The sequence below is a fragment of the Giraffa tippelskirchi genome, chromosome 1, assembly GCF_054371585.1.
Source record: "Giraffa tippelskirchi isolate mGirTip1 chromosome 1, T2T-mGirTip1v1.2.pri, whole genome shotgun sequence".
Taxonomy (NCBI): Eukaryota; Metazoa; Chordata; class Mammalia; order Artiodactyla; family Giraffidae; genus Giraffa; species Giraffa tippelskirchi.
Window position 1 is genome coordinate 216435624 of NC_137275.1, and position 20605 is coordinate 216456228.

At 41.6% G+C, this 20605-nt stretch overlaps 1 protein-coding gene across 10 annotated transcripts in view; it reads left to right on the plus strand.

The window, feature by feature from the left end:
- The window catches only part of SNX30 (sorting nexin family member 30), a 117104-nt gene that overhangs the window by 63745 nt on the left and 32754 nt on the right, over window positions 1-20605 (plus strand). For all 10 annotated transcript variants that reach the window (XM_081527079.1, XM_081527101.1, XM_081527094.1 and 7 more), the window contains 3 exons: window positions 8006-8164; window positions 10681-10876; window positions 13424-13623. In XM_081527079.1, the coding sequence (XP_081383205.1) occupies window positions 8006-8164; window positions 10681-10876; window positions 13424-13623 (555 nt within the window). The remainder of the gene's footprint in view (window positions 1-8005; window positions 8165-10680; window positions 10877-13423; window positions 13624-20605) is intronic.

The window sequence follows — 20605 nt, forward strand, 5'->3', positions numbered from 1 at the left end:
ATTCCTAAAAGAAACCTTACTCCTTGCCTGTTAATTCCAAACCCTGTCTGCCCCAGTGCCTGCGACCATTGCTCTATGCTCTGTCTCTATAGATGTGCCTATTTCTGGACATTTCATATAAGGAGAATCATACCAATGGTCTTTTGTGACAGTTTTTGTTTTCATAGCATAATGTTTTCAGTGTTCATTCATGTTCTAGCATCTGTTGGTCAATACTCTGTGTTTGATGTCAGATAAGCATCCCTTCTATGGATATATCACATTTTGTCTGTTTGCTACCTTTGACGGACAGTTGGGTTGTTTCCACTTTTTGGCTGTTGTGAGTAATGCTGCTATGAACATTCATGTGTGAGTTATTGTGTGGACATACATTTTCATTTTTCTCGGGTGTATACCTAAGACTGTAATTGCCGAATCACGTTTAACTGTGTATTTAACCTTTTGAGGAACTGCCAGCCTGTTTTCCAAAGTGGCTGCATCGTTTTATGTTCATGCCAGCAGTGTATGAGGGTTCGGTTCCCTCCACATCCACATCAACCCTGGTTATAACCTTTCTTTTTGATAACGGCCACCCTGGTGGGGATGGATTGGCATCTCTCCATGGTTTTGATTTGCGCTTCCCTGACAGCTGGCGTCCAACCATCTCACCCTCGTTAGCTCCCTTCTTCCTCTACCTCAGTCTTTCCCAGCATCTCCCAGTTTCCAACATTTCCCACTCTTTTCCCAGCGAGTCGTTTCTCTGTATCACGAGGCCCAAGTTTTGGAGCTTCGGCATGAGTCCTTCTATTGGATATTCAGGGTTGATTTCCTGCAGGATTGACTGGTTCACTCCTTGTGGTCCAGGGGACTCTGAAGAGTCTTCTCTAGCACCAGGTTGTCTTTTTATTATTGCATTAAAATGGTTCTTTATATAATCTGGATACTAGTCCCTTCTCAAATATATGATTTGCAAAAGTTTTCTCCCATTTAATGACTTGTCTCGTTATTTTCTTGATGGTATCCTGTGAAGTACAAAGTTTTAAAATTTTAATGAAGTCCTGTTTACCTATTTTACTTTGTGTGTGCTTTGGGTGTTTTGGCTAAGAAACCATTGCCTTATCCCAGATCATAGAGATTTACATCTATGTTGCTCACCAAAAGTTTTGTAATTTTAGCTCTTATATTTAGGTCTTTAACCTATTTTGAGTTTGTTTTTGTACAGTTAGTTTTCATTGTCCAGTTAATGAAGCTGGATATCTTCCTGTGACTTTACTGGAGGTTGGCATTTCTTTTACGAATTGCCTCTTCATTTTTAAATTTTTTTTCCTCATTGTTTTGTGAATACTCTGTATATCTGCAAAGGACATTAACCCAGTTGAAAATATCTGTTTTTTCTCTAGTTACCTTTTGTCTTCAACTTGACTGTATAGATAATATCCCTTCCCTCCCAGCCAAGGTGATTTTTCCTTTACATGGCTCTGAAGCTTGTTTCTAACCTAGGATGTTAAAAAAAAAAAAAAAGGTTATATATTTTCTTCTATTACTTCTATGTCCTCATGTTTAGTGGTTAAAGCTAGAGTGTATTTTGATGTGAGATGGGAAGATCTTATTTTTTTCAGATGGTGAGTTGTCCCACGACCACTTAGGAGTAGTCAGTCACCTATATCAGAGTTCGTGTATTAGACTTTGTCATGCATTAGATTTGTGTAGTCTCGGGCTGTTTCTCAACCTTCCGGTTCATCGATCTCTTTAGTGTGGTATCCCTGCTACACTATTGAATTATTTTAATTTTACAGAATGTATCAGCATCTGGTTGGATAGGTCCCTATCTCTACCCACAGTATTCTTTGTTTTCTGAGTTTTTCTGGCTATTTGCACATGCTTTATTTTTCAAGTGAACTTTAGAACTTTAGTGAATCAGTTGGAAAATTGGGAATGATGGTGAAGAAGTGGATTTTTTGGTGTTTTTTTTTTCTTTGCCAATTTTAGTCGGCTATGGTTAAAATTTTATGAGAATTCCTGAGCTTTCAGAGCCTGTTGCTTATGTTAGGAGCACGGAGATAAAGTTCCCACTTTTTGGAGGGCTTCATTGGAGCCATGTGAAATGGTAGATAAACAGCCAGCCAGACTGTGGTTCTGAGGAGGCCCCCAAGTTCTTTCATTTGCTTCTTCCCGTTGGCTACCCTGAGGCTTGCCCTGTTTTCAGCCCCAGTGGCTCTGAACTCGGTAGCTTCTGGGGCTCTACCAGGGAAACTCCATCCCTTAACTTCCTAAGTCGACTGTTGCTTGGCCTGAATAGTATCACAAGATGGTTAATGGTGATGGGTTTTTCTCTCAACCCGATCTTTTCTGCTTTGTGTCTTTAACAAATTCTGTCCTATTAACAGCACCATTATATTCTCTGGTGCTGCAAACATTTTCTTCCTCTTTATATTTCTTTGCTTTTCTGGAATTTGAAGAACAGAAAGGAATAATCAGATGTTTTTCAAACGGCATCCTAAAGCTAGAGTTGTGCTGGATGGGTATTTTGTCATCTTGTAACGGCAGTTCACTTTGTTTTTCTTTGTAATCTGACAGTGGGAGCCACCAGAGTCTTCAACTGTGACGTGGTTTTTGCTCTCTAATTTATGTTTTGTCTCAGAAGTTGGCTTTAACGCTGCTTCATTAACTAGGGCACAACTCATTACATAGCAGAGAGATTTCATAACTTGGTGGACACAGATTTTGGAGATGAAGCAAATACATTTATTAAAATCTTTAGTTTTTAATTTCACTTGGAAATTTAATGCTTGCTTCAATTTTTGTGACAGGAGCTTTTCTAGAAGGCTGCACTTGTGGGTATTAGGGACCCATTTATGTTTTGGGTAGCGGCAAACTCGTAGGAATTAATAAGGAGAAATTTGTAATGTGGTGTTTGTTTTTCTTAATATGAAATAATCAGCAAAATGTCTAACTTCACTCTTTAGTCAGTTCCTTTTTTGCTACTGTTCAATATATGTGCTTTTAGCTTATCAAGCACATAAGTTAATAAGCAGTGAATTCACTGGTTGAACCTGGAATTAAATCAGGCTTGGTGACTGTTCTTTATAGGAACAAAATTTTTAAAAAAATTTTATTGAAGTATAGTTGATGTACAATATTACATAAATGACAGGTGTACAGTGTAGTGATTCACAGTTTTTAAAGGTTATGTTCCACTTATAGTTACCATGGAATATTGGCTATATTCCAGTGTTGTGCAATATACTCTTGTAGCTTATTTTACACCTAATAGTTTGTACCTCTATTCTCCTACTTCTGTAATTGCCTCTCCTCTCTCCCTGATGGTAACTGCTAGTTTGCTCTCTCTGTCTGTGAGTCTGTTTCTGTTTTTGTTACAGTCACTAGTTTGTTGTATCTTTTAGATTCCACCTGTAAGTGATGTTGTTGTTATTCAGTCACCTGGTCTTGTTTGACTCTTTACGACCGCATGGACTGCAGCGTGCCAGGCCTCTCTGTCCCTCACCATCTCCCGAAGTTTGCCCAAGTTCATGTCCATTGCATCGGTGATCCAGTCATCTCATCCTCTGATGCTATCTTCTCCTTCTGCCCTCAGTTGTTCCCAGGATCAGGAACTTTTCCAGTGAGTCAGCTGTTTGCATCAGATGGCCAAAATACTGGAATTTCGGCTTCAGCATCAGTCCTTCCAATGAGTATTCAGGGTTGATTTCCCTTAAGATTGACTGGTTTGATCTCCTTGCTGTGCAGGGGAGTCTCAGGAGTCTTTGGCAGCGCAAAAGTTTGAAGGCATCAGTTCTTCAGCACTCAGCCTTCTTTATGGTCCAGCTCTCACAACCGTACGTGACCGCGGGGTTATAAGTAACATCATACAGTATTTGTCTTTCTCTGTATGATTTATTTCACTTAGTATAATACCCTCCAAGTCCATCTATGTTGTTTCAGATGACTAAGATTCCCTTTTAATCTTGATGCTCTTTTATTTGTTTGTTACTTATTTTTGGTTAGGAGTAATATTTTCTGTTAGTTTGATATGAATAGGAAAAATAGTTTTCTGTCATGTAGCAGCTATGCAGTAAATATTTGTCAAATTGCAAAGAAGAAGCAATTAAAAAAATGACAAGAGGACATTGGACACATAAAGACTGAGCGGTTGAAATCTTCGTCCAGATTTCCTACCCAGAAACAGTAGCTTTTCTGCTACAATCTACTATACTTTTGTTTCATAGGTTATAAAATACTTTCTTATAAACTAACATAAAGTATGGTATATATGAAAGTGCCTTACCAGAGTATTTAGTGCTCTAAAATGTAAATGTTTTAAGATTAAACCTTGATATATTTAATAGATTATTGTAACATTTTGCAAATAGGATTTTTGAAGGTTCCAACATATATATGCATATATAGTTTTTTACAAACTTCATTATGGGGAATGTCAAAGTCGATTCAGTGCAGCGGGCCCTCATGTACTCATCACCTAGTTTCAGCACGTATCAACTCACCACCAGCCTTGTTCCATCTCTGTCCCTACCCACGCCCTCATCCCCACACCAGGTGAATTTTTTTCAAAAAAGTGACTTAAACAACATTTTTTTATCTAATAGTTCTGGAAGTCAAAAGTGCAAAATCAGTCTTGTGGATTAATATCAAGGTATATATGGGGCTGTATCCCTTCCGAAGTTTCTAGGGGAGAATTTGTTCTTCCCTTTTCCATCTTCTGGAGGCTGCCTGCATTGCTTGGCTCAGGCCCCTTCCTCCATCTTCAAAGCCAGTGGCATTGCGTCTCGTCTCCTCTCTGATATCTGGTTCCATCCTTCAATTTTTTTTTTTTAATTAAGATAAACTCACATAACATAAAACTCACCAAAGTGTATAATTCAGTGGCTTTTATTATGTTCACAATGTTTTGCAATCACCATCACTATCTAATTTCAAAATATTTTCATCACCCCAAACAGAAGCCCCATACCCATTAAGTAATCACTTCCAATCCCTTCTTTTTCCCCAGCCCAAATATTATGAATAATGCTGCTTGACCATTTGCTGTACAAGTTTTTGTGTGAAAACTTGCTCTCAGTGATTTTGGCTAAATACCAAGGTATAGAATTGCTAGATCATATGGTAATTCTAAGTTTAAGTTTTTGAGAAACTGCCCAACTGTTGTGCCAGTGGCTGTGCCATTTTACATTCCTGCCAGCAATGTATGAGAATTCCCGTTTCTCTGTATATGTGCCAACACTTGTGATTTTCCTTTCTTTCCCGCCTTTTATGGCCATCCTAGTGGATTTGAAATATTATCCCAGGTGATATTTTTTAAAAAATACTTCGGCTTAAAACATATATGGAAGTTCTGCTGTTTAGTCCGCTTCCTTTTTTGCTTTCTGTCCTCAGAATTTACAAGTTATTACAAACAGTTTGCATTCATTTGACATCTACCATGTGCTGGAAGCAGTGTTGAGCTCTTCACTTGTATTATTTCATTTACGGGGTATAGTTGCCGTCAACTTGACCAGCAATCCATATTCCTATATGGGCTTCTCTGATAGATCAGTTGGTAAAGAATCCACCTGCAATGCAGGAGACCTGGGTTCAATTCCTGGGTCCAGAAGATCCTCTGGAGAAGGAATAGGCTACCCACTCCAGTATTCTTGGACTTCCCTTGCGACACAGCTGGTAAAGAATCTGCCTGCAATGCAGGAGACCTGGGTTCGATCCCTGGGTTGGGAAGATCCCCTGGAGGAGGGAAAGGCTACCCACTCCAGTATTCTGGCCTAGAGAATTCCATAGCCTGTATAGTCCATGGGGTCACAAAGAGTCAGACACAACTGAGTGACTTTCACTTCAGATTCGTATGCATAAACAAGCCAGTAGGTAATTATAAGTGTGAGGAAGAGAGTAGATGTATTCTTTTAAGGAAGCTTGAAATGGAAAGAAACAAATTTATGAAGCCACAGACATTTGATGATAAGATTGCTTATTACAGAAGGAAATTCTGTTTGCAGAAGGATTCACTCCCAGGTTCCTTTAACTAGCAAGCTTCTTTGGTTCATTAAGCCACGTTCAAGGTACTAAATCTGAAGAATGGATAACTCTTTTCAGAAAGTTGTCTGTTATGTGAAATGAGGCACACCTAACAACTTATTTGCTCATTAGACCTTTTCCCTAATTCTTGTTGAGCATAAGCAGATGGGAGTATGCTCAGCAGGACTCATGAGATAAAAATATCACTGGATTTGGTAATTAGAAAGTTTTGATGATCTTGAGAAGAGTGGTTTCTGCATTAGGCAGGGATGGGGCAGAGAAATGCAGCCTTGAAAGCAGTACCACAGATGGCTTTGTTTTGGGGTGAAGAAAGGTTAGGGGTGGAGAAGTCAAGGGGAAAGAGTGAAAGTAAAGATAAATAATTCTTTTCAAAAAGGTTGAATGAGACAGGAAGGAGAGTGGAGAAGATATAAAGTTAAGAGGTAGATTTTTTTTTTTTCATGGTCAGTAGCAAGAGAACCAACCATGTTTTTGTAGACTCAGAATAGAGCTAGATCAGATGTTGAAGACAAACAGCAGCGAAGGTGTAATTAATTGATGACAACAGGTGCGAGACAGTGAACTAGTGGACACAGATGGAATGGTTAGCTCTGGGCACGGGGATGTTCTCTGTAGCAAGCTGAGGCATGGAGGCAAAGGTGGTACCCAGTAGAGTGTTGACTCTTGAGATCAAAAACATATGGTCTTTCCAAAGCACTTCAGGTTGAGGCTGTTGAATTCTCTCATACCCAAGGGCTTCTTTTCCAGGGCTGCTGGTATTACCAATTCCTAAATATTTAAAATGTCTTGTGTTATAAAATCTGGATTGCTTCTTGGCTTTCCCACTCTTAAGTGCTTAGGATTCTACTTTTGGGGGCTAAGTTCTTGTTCATGTATCTTATTTCAACATTCGTGTATGTGTGTGTGCGCATACATGTGGTTAAGGGTTTATATCTTAAAAAAAAATTTCTTTATAGGCATATTACAGAATTTAAGGAGATTGCAGACTTAAACACTTGTTCCAGTTTTTCGGTCTCCTCATCAACCCTTGCTGTTTCTTTTCCTTTCCTGTCTTTCTTCGTCTCTATTATGGTCATCCTAGTGGGTGTGAAGTGGTATCTCACTGTGATTTTGGTTTGTATTTCCCTAACGACTAATAATGTCAAGCATCTTTTCATGTGCATTTTGGCCATTTGTACTTCTTCTTTGGACAAATGTCTACTGGGTCACTTAACCTTTTTAAAATGGAAATGTTCTTTTAACACTTCATAATCAAAACACTTCCAAGTTGTGCATTAGTGGATACTCTCTTTCCCTGCGGTGGCAGTGATGAGGAAAACCTTTTAATAGAAGCTGCTACGGAAATAGGTTAAAGCTCAAAGATCCCTTGGCGGCCAGGTAATATTAAATTGCCCACAATATTGGCTCAAAGTAAATACAATGGAGAAATTTGATTAAGGAGTAAAGGAAGTTATATTATTAAGAACTTTTAAACATAAACCTAAACAAAAAAAAAAGGGCTTTGGAAAAGAGGGTATTTTACAGACACAGGGGTTTCCCTAATACGCTTATTTTTTCATTTACCAAATTCTTTTATTCCTTAAACTGGAAGTAGACTCTTAAGATATTTAAATAATTTGGCTTGTGTCTGGCTCCTTTCCTGACTTTCTTATCTTCCCCTAACTTTTCCACTTTGTCACCTGTGCATCCAGTGGCGTAAAGATAACAACTGGATTTACTGGTAGATGTTACCTGACTATTTTTGGTGTTCCAGATGCTCTACTATGTCATTTTTTTTATTATTATCATGAAATTGACAGTGTAGTTGTAATTTTACTCCATCGGCATTTTTTCAGACTTGTTTATACTGATGACTACATAAAGCCCTAACTGATTTAAGAAAGACCGTTCTTGACGGATGGGTCCCGGGACTTACGTGCTAGCCTAGTTTTTCTTTGCACCTCCCTATCAATTACTCTGAATATGTTTCTTCATGTCGTTGTAGCCACTCCCCGAGAAGTTTGTGGTGAAAGGTGTCGTGGATCGATTTTCAGAAGAGTTTGTGGAGACCAGAAGAAAAGCTTTGGATAAATTCCTGAAAAGAATTACAGATCACCCTGTGCTCTCCTTCAATGAGCACTTCAGTGTTTTCCTTACCGCCAAGGTGGGGCAGCCTCTTTCGTATTCCTCCCCATACTCGCCCCTGAAAGCTGTTCCGATCTCTCCAGGTCGCACCTGTAGTTAGTGGACGGCATAGAATTGCTCTGGGTTTGTGTCTTTCGTGTTTTTTCTTGGTGCTCATCTGCCCTGGCATGGTTTCCGTGTTAGAATTCAGGAGAAATATCCCCCTGCAGCAGCTGAGGAAGTTAGACTGTTTTCACTTGCCAAAAGCAGAGATGTTTTCCCGAACACTTACCAGCAATATTACTGGACGAGGCCATTCTGATCAACAGTGGGCATGAAAGGGCAAGAATGTTCATTGAGTGTTTGGTAAGGACGTTTTTCACAGGAACGTCCTGAGTGTTGGCTCAGAGTCTCATTTCACGGGTGAGGAGACTGAAGCTCAGGGTGTGTGCATGAGTTCAGCTGGCATCACTGGGATGTAAACTGGGTCTGTGTGGCTCCTGAGGCCACAGTTTCCATGGGTATCGGACCGCCTGACCAAGAGGAGTTTAGCATTACTTCGCTGCAGCCAGGTTCCCAGCAGGTGGGCATTTTCCAGGCACTTGCCAGGGAAAGAGTTAGGAGGAACACAGGTGCTGGATGCTACATAGTCAGACTCAAGTTGGCCATCCCCCCCCTCAGTAAATTTAAGGAAATAGAAATCATATCAGGCATCTTTTCTGGCCACAATACTATGAGACTAGATATCACTTACAGGAAAAAAAAAAGCTGTCAAAAACACAAACACATGGAGATTAAACAATACATTTCTAAATAACGAAAAGGTTACTGAAGAAATAAAAAGGGAAATAAAAAAATTCCTAGAAACAAATGGCAATGAAAACACGACAACCCAAAACCAATGGGATGCAGCAGACTCCAGGCGGCCATCCCCGGCTATCCTCTGGACTTCCCTCTGGGCAGAACTGGTCCAAAGCCTGAGGTGCTCAACGCTGCCTGTCTGCAACAGTGAGAGCTCGTGTTCCGCATCTCGTGCCAGCTCTCCTCCACGCCCCGTCCGTTTACTCTCACGCACCCCAGTCTCGTGTTCAGGCCGTAGGTAATTCACCCCACATTGGCAAGGATGTTGAGGTCCAGGTACTTTCCAGTTTTCTTTTTCAAAATCCCAAATTGAGAAATATTTACAAACAGCATCACCTGACATAAAGGCCTTAGAGGGAATGCCGTTCTCCAGACAGTGAAGACCACGTGACAGAGTCCTCCAGTGCTGCGGTTGGTTGGTTGGTTTTCCCAAACCTCAGTTGGCGCTCAGCCTCCTGGATGACATTCATCTTCTCTTTTCCCTGCTGGAAGCCTTCCCTCCACAGTTCAAACTAGTGTTCCTTTTAAAAAAGGAATATTTCCTGGTGAACCGCTCCCCAGGCACAGTTCTTCCAGAGTAAACACAAAGTTAAGTCCCCCCTGTTCCCCAGAAGTACAACACCTGTTTCACCCAGATTACAGGTTCTTCATCCAGGCAAGCCCTCAAGTTTCATCATTTTTATTGAATAAAGGGACAAAGCAGGAGAAAGCTTGGATCCCTGGTCACTAGGAATTTGTGTGAAAGATAAGTAGGAAGATTTGTTGTTTTTTTTTTGTATGTGTGGTTTTTATCTGTGGGCTAAGCAAGATGAACTGATGTTTTAAATGTCTTCAGTTTTGTTATTGAAGGAGAACACACGTACAGATAAGTATGCCAATCATAGCCCAATAAATGATCAGAAAATGAACACACCTTTGTGATTGCTGCCTGTATCAAGATAGAAAATCTCCAGCACCCTGGAGGTCCCCTCTCGCAATCACTCCCACCCTCCTCCTCCCTAGAGTAAACACGCTCCTGATTTCTGACATCAGAGAGCACTGACTGGGTTTTGTCGCACGGCCTTTCCTGTCACTGCATTCTGCCTCCCACCCTCTACTTCCCTTACATGGCTTCGGTTGGATATAAATGAATGAATCTCAGCTCTTGAATTTTGCTCCTAAAGACAATTTAGGATATTTTGTACAGGAGAAAGGGACTCTTTAAAAAAGTTGTATTTAAACAGTTGTGATTAAAGGAAAGCGTGCTGGGTCAGTGTTCCTTATTGGAAATGTAGGAGTCCAGCTCTGGGGAAAGAGACCTAGTGTATGGTGCAGGGGTGTGAGCGTGGTGGCCGCAGTGACAAAGGAGAGGGTGTGTCTGTGTGTGTGTGTCTGTGGGTGTATGTTTAGTGCCTTACCTAATTCAGCTGTTTTTCTTTTTAATAATAAAAAAAAAAATTTTATTTATTTGGCTGTGTGGCATCTTAGTTGTACCACAGCATTCAGGAGCTTAGTTCCCCTACCAGGGATTGAATCCACATCTCCTGCATCACAAGGTGGGCTTTTAACCACGGGACCACCAGGGGAGTCCCCAGTCCCTTATTTTCTGAGTCCTCCATTTCCAGAAGGAAACTGCCCAGTGAAGTTGCTTTACTGAGTCCTGGCCGTGTGAGCGGGTGAGCCCTTTGAGTCTGTCTGTTTGTGTGTCACCCTTAGGACCTGAACGCCCACAAGAAGCAAGGGATGGCATTGCTGACTCGAGTGGGTGAGTCGGTCAAGCATGTCGCTGGCGGCTACAAGCTGAGAAGTCGGCCTCTCGAATTTGCAGCCATCGGCGAGTACTTAGACACGTTTGCGCTCAAGCTGGGAACCATCGATCGAATAGCCCAGCGGATCATCAAGGAAGAAATAGGTGAGCTGTCTGTCAAGTTCTTGATCAGGCCCGCAGACCACGTTTGCAGAAATGGCACTCATATGTGGCAGGCAGAATCAAACTGCTGAAATGCTGGAGTGGCAGAACCAAGCCACACTATGCTCATAAAACCAACACACACACACACACATATATACAAGGAGCAGGGGAGGTAGTTAAGACCAGAGTGTAATTTTGTACTCCATCCCTAGCCCTGCATTTCATCCTGTGTTTGATTTCCCCACAGCAAACAGCCACTCTGAGCCACTAGGCTTTTCTAGTTTTCTCTCTCTCTCAACCTCCCTTCTTCCATTGCCAGAGGATGAGATGGTTGGATGCCATCCTCTCTCTCATCCATAGGGACGATCACTTAAAAATTGAACTTAAATATCTTTTCTGGCAGAAATGCGGTTCAGAAGGACAGCCGGTGTTTGCCAAAGTTCTGATCCTGAGGAGGTTTCAAACTTGAAATTGACTCACCTGCCTTGCCTTGGCTTCATTTCAAGCCCACTCTTCCTGACCCAAGGAGTTATGAGGCCTTCCTTTAACCTTCCTGGTTGCTGCCACTGCTTCACCCCCACCCCTCTCATGGCCACTTGCTTTTCTGTATCCCAGGATGTGGGGGCCTCTTGTCTTCTTACACACGTGTAGGCCAAACACACCTGAACAGTATTAGTGATCATGCTGGCGTGTGACATGAAACGTAGGAAAGGATTCCCCGGTAGCTGCAGTCCATTGGTTACTAAAAAATGGCAGCAATGTTTTATCATAATAGCAAGAATCCTGGTGACAATTGATGGCCAGATTTTCTTTGTGAGGACAAATAAAACAACATTTTCCCCTGTTCTTTGTGTTTTAATTCTCCTTTACCTGCTGCTGGTCTCATGTGGGCCTGCAGGTTTTAGAGATGGCTTTAGGTACCATCCACACCTAAAAATCATATAGGGTAAATTCTGATGGGCCCAAGGTGTTGGGGTGACCCCTGAGTGAGAAAGCGAGTCTGCCTATGTAAGACCACATTTTCTTATATCAGGTATTTCCTAAAATTCCATTATTTTTCCATCGTGACTGATTTTCTTTTTTTTTTTCCTTTTGAAAACATCTCCCTAAACCTGTATGAAACTCTGCTTCCACAGCCGTCAAAATATTGCTGCACTGTAGGGTAGGTGAGTAGGTTTTTGGAAGATATTTGGTGGATGTCACTCCCAGCACTTTCCCCTCGAAGACATGCTGGCTCCCATTACCCAGAGGCGTGACGTTCCCATTATGGAGTGGAGTTGATTGATGTTATGATGGTAGCTGTAACATCAGCTTACAGAGATTGTAAAAGATATTCTGTTACAAACAGTGCTATGTTTAAAGGGAAGCATGCTCAGAGAGCTCTTTGCTGCAGTAGATATTGAGTCAGTAATACCAGTGATTGCTGCCTATCAGATCTCAACGGGTTTCTCTTCCCCTTTTCAGTTCAGTTCAGTTGCTCAGTCATGTTCAACTCTTTGCGACCCCATGAACTGCATCACACCAGGCCTCCCTGTCCATCACCAACTCCTGGAGTTTACCCAAACTCGTGTCCATTGAGTTGGTGATGCCATCTAACCATCTCATCCTCTGTTGTCCCCTTCTCCTCCTGCCCTCAATCTGTCCCAGCATCAGGGTCTTTTCCAATGAGTCAGCTCTTCGCATCAGGTGGCCAAAGTATTGGAGTTTCAGCTTCAGCATCAGTCCTTCCAGTGAACACCCAGGACTGATCTCCTTTAGGATGGACTGGTTGGATCTCCTTGCAGTCCAAGGGACTCTCAAGAGTCTTATCCAACACCACAGTTCAAAAGCATCAATTCTTCGGCTCTCAGCTTTCTTTATAATCCAACACTCACATCCATACATGACTATTGGAAAAACCATAGCCTTGACTAGATGGACCTTTGCTGACAAAATAATGTCTCTGCTTTTTAATATGCTGTCTAGGTTGGTCATAACTTTCCTTCCAAGGAGTAAGCATCTTTTAATTTCATAGCTACAATCACCATCTGCAGTGATTTTGGAGCCCAGAAAAATAATATCAGCCACTGTTTCCACTGTTTCCCCATCTATTTGCCTTGAAGTGATGGGACCAGATGCCATGATCTTAGTTTTCTGAATGTTGAGCTTTAAGCCAACTTTTTCACTCTCCTCTTTCACTTTCATCAAGAGGCTCTTTAGTTCTTCTTCGCTTTCTGCCATAAGGGTGGTATCATCTGCATATCTGAGGTTATTGATATTTCTCCTGTCAATCTTGATTCCAGCTTGTGCTTCTTCCAGCCTAGCGTTTCTCATGATATACTCTGCATATAAGTTAAATAAGCAGGGTGACAATATACAGCCTTGATGTCCTCCTTTTCCTATTTGGAACCAGTCTGTTGTTCCATGTCCAGTTCTAACTGTTGCTTCCTGACCTGCATACAGATTTCTCAATAGGCAGCTGAGGTGGTCTGGTATTCCCATCTCTTTCAGAATTTTCCACAGTTTATTGCCCAGCCAGATCTCAACTGGTTTCTCGTCCCCCTTTAGAGTACCTTGTAGAGCTGAGAGAATATGGGCCTGTGTACTCCACGTGGAGCGCGTTAGAGGGGGAGCTATCCGAGCCCCTGGAGGGTGTGTCGGCCTGCATCGGCAACTGTTCTACAGCCTTGGAGGAGCTGACTGATGACATGACAGAAGACTTTCTACCTGTGCTCAGGGAATATATTTTATACTCTGACTCCATGAAGGTAAGCTGGCTCCCTCCTTGTGCACCTAGGTACTTTCTTTGTTGTCATTAACCAAAAACTAATTGGTTATTGCCTATTTGCATGTGGTATTGGGCTTCCCTGGTGGCTCAGCTGGTAAAGAATCTGCCTGCAATGTGGTTGACCTGGGTTCAATCCCTGGCTTGGAAAGATACCTTAGAGAAGGGAACAGCTACCCACTCCAGTATTCTGGCCTGGAGAATTCCATGGACTGTATAGTCCACGGAGTTGCAAAGAGTCGGACACGACTGAGCGACCTTCACTTCACTTCACTTAGATTTCCTTCTTCCTAGATGGGCAGGATCAGACATGTGGACTGACCTCTTTCTTGAACATGTAAAAAGAACACATGGTGAATCCAAGTATCTGAATTAAATGAAAAAAAAAAAAAAGAAAGTTTGGAAGAGATTCTTACTAGAATCTTAGAGGGGGAGCTAGCTAGAGTTCTCTGAGAGTTTGAGATATAACATCTGATTAAGAACAGTATGTTGTGAGAAGAGAACAATTAAATAATAATTAGAGCTCTTTGAAGTTAACGTATGATTGCTAAAATAAAATTGAAGAGCACAGTTGGAAAATGACGTTGAGGAAATCTTGGAAAGTATTGTAAAACAAATTTAAAATGTAGTTGGAAAGTGGAACAAAAATGCAAAAATACTGAAAATGTGAAAGAATGATAAAAGATGTAGAGGATTTATCTCAAAGGTTCAGCATCTGACTGATAAGAGTTCCTGATTGAAAGAGAAAACTGAGAAAAGGAAATTATGAAAGAAGCAATACAAAAAAGTTTCCCTAAAGCAAAGGGCATAAGTCTTTAGATTAAAAGAACAAGTTGATTACCCAGCAAAAGGACTGGACAGAAAACCAACCCAAAGCATATCATTGTAAAATTTTAGGACAGAAGTGATAACATTCAGGTACAGGGTCAAATGCTTTAATGTCTGCATTAGAAACTGCCCCAGCCTGCACTTAGACTGGTTGGAGAGTGTAGCTGCAGGGGACTTCTATGATGGTGGGCAAGGTTTATCTTGGCTAACTTGCTCATTTTTATAGATGAAGAAGCAGAGGCTCACGGGTAGATCTTTTCTCCGTTCCACGGTCCCAGATCTAATGAGCAGCCACCTTATATCTGTGTCTTTACTGTTGGCGAGAGAAACTGGATCAGTTCCTGCCTTCCAAGGCTGAGGCTCGCACTGTCTGTCTTTAGGTGTCGTTATGGCACGGTACATTCTGTTCCCTTCAGAGGTAGAGAGAACGCACAGAAAAAGGGCACTGTGAGGCCATGTGGAGCTGATGAATAATGTTCGGTGGACAATGAAGACAGCTTGTACTGGATTGGTGGTTGAAGATGTGTGTTTCCAAGAATACTGTGGAGTGAACAACGCTTGAGAGAGAAGGGTACCAAAGTTACCCTCAGGCCCAGGACTCAGACACTCTATAGACATCTGCAGGTGAGCCCCTCATATGGGCTCACATTCTATACACAGCATGTATATAAGATATGATTATGATAGTGATGGGCTGGGAGAGAGAACACGTTAGAGTCTTTAGTAAAGTTCTAGCAGTGCTTTTGGAGCACTGGTGTTGTTATGACCAGGCCAGGAGGTTGGAGAAGATTTATTTAAGAAAGTTAGGGAAGGACCCTATACTTCATATCTCACACTGCCTTATTCATGGAAGGTAGTCGGCGAATATTTAATTGAAGCTGACAGCGTGGTGCATTTAGAACCTTTACAGACATATAACTATTGTACGACATGTATCTTGTTATTTTTAATAACTTGTAGGAGGTTTATCTACAAGGCAGAGAGCATGCTTATCTCAGAGGTACTAGTGAGATGAGAGTCAGAGGAGAGAGTGATAAGGTCAAGGCCAATGCAAGCGGAGCCCGTCGAGCAAGGGAGTGGGTGGGAGGTGGGGAGGTCAAATAAGTAAAGGATGAGATGTGACGAGATACACGGTAGTGTCTTAAAGGTCACAGTTGGTAAGTCTGGATTTTGTTCTTAGGAATAAAAGAGAAGCCATTTGGTTTCACGCAAGGAAATGACAGGATACGGTTTGTACTTGAAAAAGACAGCTAGTGCTGTAATGATGAAGAATGGATTGTGGAGAGAAAGGGTTGGGGAGAGGGAGCGAGAAAGAGATGAAGGTCCGGAGACCATTAGGAAACTGTTGCAGGAGCCAAGTAGCAGATAACCAAGCGGTAGAGCTTGGAGAAGTGAGCAAACTCGGGGTATGTTTTGTGTGAAGGACCAACCAGACTTGCCACTCTGTTCGTGTGAAGTGAGGAGTGAGGGAATTGAGGGTGACTCCTGGGTTTTGGGCTTCAGCAACTGTGTTGATAGTGGTCCTGTTGAGTGAGGTGGGGAAGTTTGGAGGAGAGCAGTTGGGAATCAAGTTGTTTTGGCCATACTGAGTTTAAAAAAAGTGCCTATTAGACATTGAAGTAGAGTTGTCATGGCAGCTGGTTATGAGTTCAGAAGGAATAGAAATTTGGGAGTCATTTGTTTATAGATGGCATTTAAATCTATGAGAGTTGGGGTGATCATCTAGTGAGATGAGACTGAGGCAAATAGTCCAGGACTCTTCCTGTATCTTCCAGTATTTAGCCGTCTAGCACCTAATTAGGGGGATGGACCAGTAGGAGAAAGGAGCCTGAGCAGGAGTGGTCAGTGTAATAGGAGAAAGAGTAGAGGAGGACCTTAGTGAAGCCAAGAGAGACAGTTGTTAGAAAGAGCATGATGAGCAGTGACCGTCAGACTCAATAACGTGGAAGTCACTGCTGATCGTCACTTGAGGTGTAAGATGTGGCTACGAAGTTTGGGTTGGAAGGCAGCTTGTTTTAAAAATTCTGATTATCTCATTGCCATATGATTTCTTGACTTTTAATTTTTCTTTAAAAAATTTTTGGAGTATAGTTGATTTTACAATGCTGTGTTTGTTTCAGGTGTACAACAAAGAGATTCAGTTATACATATATTCATCCTGTTTCAGACCTTTTCCCCATATAAGTTATTACAGAATACTGAGTAGAGTTCCCTGTGCGGTACAGTAGGTCCTTCTTGGTTGTCTATGCTATATATAGTAGTGTATGCATGTTAATCCCAAGCTCCTGATCTATCCCTCCCCCACCACGTTTCCCTTTTGTTAACCTTGTTTGTTTTTGATATATATGTCTGTTTCTGTTTTGTAAGTTCATGTGTATCATTTTTTAGAAATTGGATTCTACATGTGAGTGGTGTCATATGATATTTATCTTTCTCTGTCTGACTTAAACTTCACTCATATGATTAAGTCCAAGTCCAGTCCGATGACTTCTTTGGCCTACGCGCCTTTTCCCCCGAGAGACCACAAGGTGGAGCTAACGAGTCAAGTGACTTCTGTGTGCTTTTAGGTTGCCCACTTAGGGTGCCTTTCAAAACCTAAAAAGATTTTTCTAGAAGGCTGATTTGAGGGGGAAAAAAGTCCTCCTTCCTAAACAAAAGTGACTATAGGCTGAGGGCCTGATTTCTTGAAAATGTGAAGAATTAGGATGCAGCAATGTACGTGATGATCTCAAATATTTTTAAAATTAGAAAAATATAAAAATCAAAACTCTTGAGATTCCCAGTTAGGGCTGACTGGATACATATTGAAACTTCCTCTTTTCATAAAATCAGAATGACTCCAGAATGATTTTTTTTTTTTTTAAGACTTAAGTCCGGGAAAAAAAAAAGAGCAGCAGGAAGGGAAACAGCAGCAGTACAATTAGGAACCAAAAGCGAATTGAAAGGTGGTAGAGACTCAGGTGACTCAAAGCTGCCTAAGCTGACTGTGGGGGAAATTGAGAAGCCACCTAGTTTATGCTGCGGACTCCTTGAGAAAGGTTAAGAATTGGCAGCACCAAGTACCTCAGGGACTGAGGGAAAGATGGAGCTGAAGAGAAGGATTGATCAGGAGTCTAAGAAGCAGTTGGAGCTTCCGATTCTGTCCTTGCAAACACGGGGCCTCCGTCCCCTCATCCCTCGGGCGGAACTGGAGGCGTGTTCTCCGGTGCTGCACCCGCTTCGTCGCTCAGTCGTGTCCGACTCTTTGCGACTCCTTGGACCGTAGCCCGCCAGGCTCCTCTGTCCATGGGATTCTCCAGGCAAGAGTACTGGAGTGTGTAGCCAGCTTCCTCCTCCAGGGCATCTTCCCAACCCAGGGATCGAACCCACGCTTCCTGTATCTTCTGCATTGCAGGTGGATTTTTTACCCATTGAGCCATTGGGGAAGTCCCCATAGAGGCTCTCTGCTCCAAGAGACACCAGGCACAGTTGAGGGTGGGGACTGAAATCCTAAAATCAAGAGCAAAAGGTTACTAAATGTTGAAACTCTTAGTTGCCTTCCTCTGCTCGGCTCTCAGTCCTATACCTTTCCCTGAAAGAATTGGAGGGCCTCTTAGAAAAATCTAAACAGGCTGGGAGAAGAGACTAGAATATACTGATACTTAGAGGGAAGGGGGAATCCTCGGTGAAAGGACCCAGCAGAGTCCCCGTAGAGACCTGCCAGGAAGCCCTCAATATCAGAGACCTTTCAACCAGATTTTAGTGTTTCCCTCTTGGGAGAGTGTGCAGAAAAGGCTCACCAAATATTTAAGGGAAGGTTCTAATGTAAATACAAGTAAATACAAAGAAGGAAAAACATAAAACATCATTGATGGAGAAGAACTTTTCCAGGAAAAAAATTCATTAATATCTTCAGAAAGAGAAGAGATGTCACAGCCATAAAACAAGCATTTTTAAAATTCCAGAGAATAAGCAAAGAGCTCATGGAATGACGATCAGGATAGGAATGAAAAGAAAAAAAAAAACAAAAAAAAAACACACAAACAGAAGAGTTAGAAGAACAGGTTAAGGAAATGACTATAAAATGAAACAAAAAGACAGATGGAGGATTGGAGAGAAAAAATATATAAAAATGAGAGGACCAGACCAGATAATCTAATATTTCAGATATACAATATCTGAAAAATAGGAAGAGAAAACAGAGAAATGGGGGAGCTTCAGAGTCATTCAAGAGAAAAGACTGGAGGTGAATACGAAACATGTTACAGGCCCTGCCTGAAAGATGAGATGGCTGATGCTTTTCCCCTCCTCTACATTCTTCTTTATTTTTCAAATTTTCTGTAACAAATACTGTTTAAAATGAAGGCACAATGTATGGTTTTAGTATTAGCAACATTGCCCTAGAAAATTTAACTCACAGGTTGTCTGTCATCAAAGAATGAATGTGTAAAAAAGAGCATGTTGGAAAGGGTGATCTAAGTTTGGTCATTTAATCACACATTATGTCACCAAGATCAAGTTCAGACTGATTTTCTTGCCTTTAGGGAAATGTTTTCATAGAGGGGCACCCAAAGACAGGCCACAGGGCTATGTTGGGTGTCAGATGTTTTATAATTATTATAAATGTTCAAAATTGAAGTGTATTTGACATATTAGTTTCATGTGTGCAACATAATGATTCCACATTTGCATACATTGTAAAATGATCACCAAAATAAGTTTACTTACCTTCTGTCACAAAACAAAGTTAGTACAGTGTTATTAACCATGTTCTCCATGCTATACAGTACACCCTCATGACTTATTTATTTTATACCTGAAATTTTGTACCCCTGGATCCCCTTTAGCCATTTCGTAACCCTCCTAATAACTCTTCTTCCCTCTGACAACCACTGATCTGTTCTCTGTGAGTCTGGACTTGGTTTGGTTTTGTGTGTTTGATTTTTATTCTCATTTGAGCTTCTTTGTTACGGAACACTCATCATTATACACAGATTCCCCCTGGGTCTTTTGGGCTGTCAGCCTTAGGCATACCAGACCATAGGCCACTCTGTACTGTAATTCTCTCCGTGTGGCTGAGCTGTTCCCACTGCTTTCATTTGCTCTCTCAATCCCATTTCACCTCTTACATAAGGATTTGATGCTTAAAAACCTTCCGGACCCCAGAAGCCTTCGGGATAGATGCTGACCATTTGCACTAGGACTGCTTTTGGACTGCATTTTCCTCCGCCCCCACGTCTGTGAACCCACAGCCTCCTCAAGGGGAGGTGTTCCTGTTTCCTGGGTGTCAGGCTTTCCAGTTGATCCTGACCACCATGGTGCTTTGGAAAAAATCCAGTGCAGATGTCGAGAGCCAAACCACAGGATGTACTGGGTCAGCCAAAAAAGTTCACTCTGGTTTTCTGTAAATTTGGGTTTTCTGTAAGATGGTATGGAAAAACCTGAACAAATTTGTTGGCCTACCTAGTATCTGTGATCTAATTTCCAGATGCTTTTGTTTAATGGCTGTCATTAGTTTGCTCTGTAAACATTTTGGATGACAGGTATTAATGTTTTCATTGCTTAACATTTTTATTATAGAAAAGTTCAAACATACCCAAAAGTAAAGTGGAAGTGTACTTCCATGTACCCATTAGCCTGATCCAACACTCGCCCACTCATGTTCCATCTTATTCTAGCTCTCCTCCCACCTGCTCCCAGCCCCCACCCCCTGGCTTATTTTAAAGCAAATCCCGGGCATTACATCATTTAATACAAAAATACATATCTCTAAAATACAAACATTCCTTAAAAATTTTTTTTAATGTGGACCATTTTTAAAAGTCTTTATTGAATTTGTTACAATATCGCTTCTGTTTTATGTTTTTGGGTTTTTTGACCATACAGCATGTGGGATCTCAGCTCCCCAACCAGGGATCGAAACCATACACCCCGCTTTGGAAGGTGAAGTCTTAACCACTGGACCACCAGGGAAGTCCCCAAACATTCTTTTAAAAAAGAAAAAGGACCACATTATTCAGTTCAGTTCAGTTGAGTTGCTCAATCGTGTCTGATTCTTTGTGATCCCATGAATCGCAGCACGACAGGCCTCCCTGTCCATCACCAACTCTCGGAGTTCACCCAAAATCGTGTCCATTGAGTCAGTGATGCCATCCAAC